This window comes from Panicum hallii, chromosome 3 (genome assembly GCF_002211085.1).
Source record: "Panicum hallii strain FIL2 chromosome 3, PHallii_v3.1, whole genome shotgun sequence".
Taxonomy (NCBI): Eukaryota; Viridiplantae; Streptophyta; class Magnoliopsida; order Poales; family Poaceae; genus Panicum; species Panicum hallii.
The window spans coordinates 36262367-36268557 of NC_038044.1; the positions used below are offsets into that span (position 1 = coordinate 36262367).

General features: G+C 43.6%; 1 protein-coding gene across 1 annotated transcript; it reads right to left on the bottom strand.

Moving 5' to 3' along the window:
- Positions 1–368: 368 nt before the first annotated feature.
- Positions 369–4998, bottom strand: LOC112885002 (U-box domain-containing protein 43-like). The gene is made up of 4 exons (XM_025950665.1): positions 4527–4998; positions 3447–3999; positions 3045–3354; positions 369–2323 (listed from the first exon to the last, which is right to left on the bottom strand). Exons 2-4 carry the CDS (start codon positions 3984–3986, stop codon positions 741–743), a joined length of 2433 nt encoding a protein of 810 aa, XP_025806450.1. The 5' UTR covers positions 3987–3999; positions 4527–4998; the 3' UTR covers positions 369–740.
- Between the last annotated feature and the right edge of the window lie 1193 nt (positions 4999–6191).

Here is a 6191-nt window from a genome sequence, read left to right on the forward strand (position 1 = left end):
CTGTCTATTCATGTTGGCAGGTGCACTTGCCATGAATGTCGGTAACAAAAAAGCATGTAGTTGCTGTAATCAGCTGCTCGCATGCATGAAGTAATGGACATCATTTAAAGAAATAATGGACATGATTTAATCGGGATTGGGGTCGCGCTCTCGCCTTCCGCGAGACCAGTCGCGCTTACCATTTGTACAACTAATCAGTGAGTGGCAGCGCAGGCCGTGATGATGGTTTTATGGCGCCGGCATGGATTGCATGCCACTCCATGATGCCAACAAACATCACGCCTCGCAAACAAACCTGAATCTGAGCGCAGCTGCAAATATAGGATAACCACAGCATAGAAGCATCAAGCATGATTATCGAATGCCAGTGAGAAAACCACATATTTTCTGATGCAATACTTCACTTTCTTCCTTCTTCCACCCAACCTTGAGGCTTATGCATTATTTATCGTCTCAACACAACAGGGAAACAAAAATACAGAAACAAAAAGTTTACAGGTACAGATATACACCACTATACAACACGTGCAATACCTTGATTCTCCTTCCATCAATCAGATCAGTACAGCAACCATCCAGAGAGCAGTCAACAAAAACCGATAAAGTCTCCTGTGGGGAACCCTAGCCAATCTTGCCCAGGTTTATCATGCACAACCATTGCAGACATGTGTTCAACTGCGTCTCAAGAGGATCTGCAATCCATATGTCAAATGAAACTAGACTACTTTCCTGTAACATGGTCATTGTGCCCCCATCTTCGAAAATATCCCAGAGAAATTGGGCAGCTTATCCACATGCTTAAGTGCTCGCTCGGCAACTTGTCTTGTCCTGTAGTCACCATGCCTGAAGGCTTCTACCAAGGCTGTACCAACATTTTGGTTTCCTGATATCTCGTATGCTATTTCATCCATCCTTAGGATCCTCTCCACTGCCCACACCGCTCTCTGGCGCAGTGCCTCATTTCGGTTTTCACACAATACCTCAAGTATCGGGTTGATTCCTTCTGCATCACACAGCACCATGACACCTTGGTCAATGTCCACTCCATCATCCAATAAAGTTGATAGTGCTGCTAGAGCAGCTTCGACTACTTTCTCGTTGTTGTTATCCAAGCAAGCAACCAACTTCTCCACTGCCTTCCCCTCCAAGAGACAGAAACTCTCCCTTGCAGAACAAATACCACAATGAACTCTACAAACCCCAGTTGCTACAGTCTTCTGGCTGAGGCATGGAAATATTGAAAAACACAACCCTGGGTTGGGAGCTGGTAGTACCTTCGTAAGATGCTTTGATTGATATGAGAGTTTCTCTAGTGCAGTAGCAGAGACAATCTGGACAGTGTCAAGTCCATTCATCTGAAGCAAATCCGTGAAGAGTGCAGTAAGGTTGTACTCACGAGCAACATCAATAATATCTGGATTATCATCCAAGACAAAAGTGATCCGGGAGACTATTCTAACTAGACCTTCAAGAAATGGGTTGACAAAACGCCCTCCACGAATCTCCCCTTGTCGAATTCTTATAACTTTTGAAATGATCGTTGCAAATGCCCCATCTTGAAGAAGACGTCTGGTGAGGACCGAGTCCCGCATAGGAAGATCCGCTACAAGGCCAGCAGCTGCCGCTTGCTCTTCAGAAACACCGTTGTTATCCGCAATGACCCTGACCAAGCTGCTAAGTTGACTAAAGTTTCCACGGAAAGCATCAGCCAGTTCTTGACCCATATAAGGTGATATGTTATTTAAGAGCTTGATGGAATTCATGCGTACTTCCCTTTGAGGTGCCTCAACAAACTGAATTAAACTGACAATAGCGCCTGAACTTTTGATGGCATCAACTATGTTTTGCACAGATGTCGAAGAATCGGTTAAACCAACAAGGACCTGGAGCAACTTGCACTCAATTGCAGGTCCAGTGTTGCTTATGAGATGAAGCAGATTGTGAACAATGTCTTCAGACACTAAGGTCTGCCTATTATGATCAAGTGGAATGGACTCAAAGCGCGCACCCGATGCCACAACATTTGCAAGAATGTTTGCTGAGACCTCCTTCAATCTCATTGGAAGCTGATTACTGCCAACAGTAAAGAGGTCTGTGATGAGAGGTGGAAGAATACCCGCTTCAATTAGAATCTTTGCACTGGCATCATAAGAGGAAATTTGGTTCAATGCCTTCAGGGCTGCTTCTCTGGCCTCTCTATTCCCATTTTTCATGATATTGACTAGCGTGGAGCCAGCCGTCTGGGCCACAAGTACCTTAACATCATTGCTTAAAACAAGCTCCCCGAGATAAGCAGCCATAGATAATTGCATGTCAGGTGAACCTGCAAACAACACACAGTAAGCAATTGGCTATCAAATACAACAATGATAACAAGAAAGAGTATTGACCATCATCTATAACATGCCAATTCTGCACTTTGGAATTTGATAACATGATTGTGCTTTCTTGCATGCACACCCATACATGTACACTTATACTACCAACAACATACAAAGGCCAACGCATAACAGCTCAAATAGACATCACTTCACCTAAATGAAAAAAAAAATGGTTCTAGCATACTGCATGTAACATATGAGAGAACTGAAACCTACAAAACTTAAATCTTAGATAAACTAACATGCTTGATTCTATTTACTCAAAATTCTACCATAACTTGGTAAATAATACAAAACATCTCACATTTGAGTAGCAAGCTCATAAATAATAATATATAACCTTATGCCGTGATACTATCTTGTGTCTGCATGTCCATTGGACTAACTAGTGCATACACAAACAATTACAGATATGAACTTGAAGAAAAAACAAATGAAAAATAGCAATAGTTTTCTTTGCTATTGATGTTTGAAGATGCATAGCATGCAGCTACTATCGACACAGAACAGAAAATATGACAAAGGAAAACCAATAATGAGCTGAAGCCTGAAAGTATATTGGTGAGAATATTGGGTAGTGAATGTCACAATGCTATAGCTGTAAAAGGATACATAATCACTTCAGTTGTGAAAAGGAAATATGTAGACGTAAAAGAACTGTACCTTCAAGAAGAAGCCTAAGAAGAGGTTGCAATCTACCATTTTCAGCCATTTGTCTAACATTCTTTTCACAGCTCTCTAAATTCTCCAATGTCTTCTCAGCTCTGTCAACGATCAACAAGTTTTCTACTTTACTGCTTGACAAGCCAACAAGTATAAGAATAGCTCCAGAAACACTGCCAATTCTTTCTGAAAGAGCTTTATTTTCTGAAAGTTCATATAACAGAGACACAGCCTTTTCCTTTTCCTGAGTCTGTCCATGATTTAAAAACTTTACAATTGTGCGAATATTGTCTCCAGCAGCAATCTCAACCTGCGGGGAATGTTTCAAGATAATATAAAGTCAAGATCTGCTTACAAATTAAGCATCAAAAGACATTAGACTCGCAGAAAAAAGAAAATAACCTTATTGTCATCATCATCTTTTGCAATGGAGCGAAGAGTTTCTAATGCCTTTTGCCTTACTTTCGTACTGCTATTTTTCAACAACTCAGCAATCATGCTTATCAATCCATCTCTTCTCACAACTTGCCTACTGGATCGACTTCTCTGGCATATCTCATCGACATACTGGAGTGCTTGTAAGATATCACTTTCCGTGCTATCAGAAGTCAATGACTTGTGGGCGACATCAAGTTTGGCTGCCTCATTGCGATTCATCCATTCATCAATGGTGTTCCTCAGAGCTATGCTTGGATTTAAATCAGTGCTGCTGAGCTCCTTCTTAGTCACAGGGCAAACAAGCCTCCTTCCACTGCTAAGGCATTCGTTCAACCACTTCAAAATGGCTTCGCGTTCAAACGTAACGCCACTGTCAATAGTGACAGGATCCCGCATAACCTGTTTGGTGAGCGGGCACAGGAATGACTCGTATATCGGCTCAACACGCAAGCTGTCAGTGGACTGTGACGTCGAATCATAATGGCCATCCTGGACTTCTGCCATCACTACTGCAACACTGCAAACAAGTTAAGTGGCACTATTTTAGCATTGATGGAATGTGCGTGAAAGATTGCAACACAAATTGACATAAAAGAATGTCATAATGACTTTGACATGAAGAACAGATACTCATATCCACAATGAACAAAAGGAAATTCAACAAACCCGGTACAACCACGATCCATGAAAACATGACACGGGAAGAACCACTTCCACCCGGTTACAATGGACAACAAATTTGCATAGGTGAGAGGCAAATGACCACATCTCTGATCAAGGTGCAATACCAGAGCCCTCGTGCCTTCTAATTCCGCACTCACAAAGAAAGAAATTACAACGTTGTATTATGGTACAAATATCAACACTCCCAACCCCAACCCGCCCCCCCCCCCCCAACCCCGGGCCAAAAACAATACCTGAGGGAGCACCAAATAGTAAGGATCATAGACGCTAAATTAACCGGGCAAGCGCTAGAGGGCCAGTATCGCTCTAGTAAAACCGGCCCAATTCCATCGAAATCGAGCGAGAGGAAAAGCATCTCACCTCAAAGCCCCCAACAGAAATCAGGAGGACGGCGGGCCGCAGACGGAAACCCGCGACGGCGACCGAAGGGGCAGCACTTCACAAGCCCCAAGCGCGACCACGGTGGCGCCCACGGGACACGGCACCGGCGTCCACCGCAGCCCACGTGGAACGGCGGGGGAAAGCCCTACCCGAGCATGGGGGGATGCGAATCGGCCGCGAGCTCTGGCGGGCGCCCGGGGAGGCGGCGGCGGATCTGGGGCGGCGGATCCGGGCCGCGCGTCGAGCTGGCGGCGGGAAGAGACGGGGCGGGTGGGGAGGAGGGGTGAGGGATGCTTCGCGGGAGCCGCGGCGCTCGACGGCTTGCTGGTCCTCCGCTGCTGCGAAGGAGCGAGTGGGTGAGCTAGCGAGAGAAGGCAAACCCGCGGACCGGACCGCGGCTTCCCCCCTGGACTCGCTGGACTGCAGCCAAGCCAGATGCTGCTGCTGGTGCAAGCGCCGTGGAGTAGAATAGAGGGGAATGATGCCGCGTTGTCTGTCTGATCGATCGGTGGATGATGGGGCCATGATTGGTTTCGTGACACTGCTTGACTCGTCAGCAGTGGGTTTTCCAGGCGTCTGTCTTGTGGGCCGACGAAGGACCGGACCACACGCTGCGCAAGGTAGGCCTGCTGGGCCTCGTCAAAGACGATTCTGCTTCCAAATTTTAAATTCGATTTTCTCTTAAATTAAACTGCTATTGCCTTTGAAAACCTCGTTAGAACCATGTTTTTTTATATCTATTTTGATGTTTTTCCTCGAAGATTTTGAAATATTTTTTGGAACAATTCTAATGTGTAATGACGGTATTGGCCGTAAAGAATGTTGGATTCTCTTTCATACGAGAGATGTTTTTAGCAACTTCTTTTTAATAAAAAGATGTTGAACATACAGTACCAAGTTTGTTAAAATAGGTTTTAAAAATGTTGAATTCAATATTTTTAATTATGAGGTATACAAAAATACAAATAACGCAATCTAGGTAATGCTGTAGATATTTAATGACAAGTCCTAAAAAAGAGACTCGAGACGTGCATGAGCCATATTTTTAAGAGTGAAGTGACTTAAATAGTGGCCGATGCTAATCTGAAAATATCGGGTGACTACATACGGTGTTAACCGAGCTAGTCGCCGTCGTGAGCCAATTTTGCCCAGTTTTTTGTTTATTACGAAGAGTAAATTGCACCCAAACTTCTATGGCCGTATCACTTTAGTCCAACAAATTGCAAAACATGCAAATGGATACATGAACTTATAAAATATGTGCATGTACGGTTACATATACACTTCAAGCATATTCCGCCATGTCGGTAAGATCAACGACTTTATCTTATTGTCAGGGGCGGGCCCCATTCAATTCAAAGGTATTCAGTTAAATACCTATTATTTTTTATCAAAAATTTTGTATATATAATGAGGACCTTCCAACAAGGATGCAAGTTATATTTGTTTTGGGTCATTAGGTCGATCTAAAAACTTAATAAAATAAATTAGGATGGCATTGTACGTAATTAATTTGGGAGAAAAAATAACCAGAATGGCATGCCATCGTAATTATTTAGTTGATACATAGAACACCGTTAGGTACCCACTTACATTCCTATCTCCGGTAGTCTCTCACGGAATAAAATACACTCTTTTGGTACA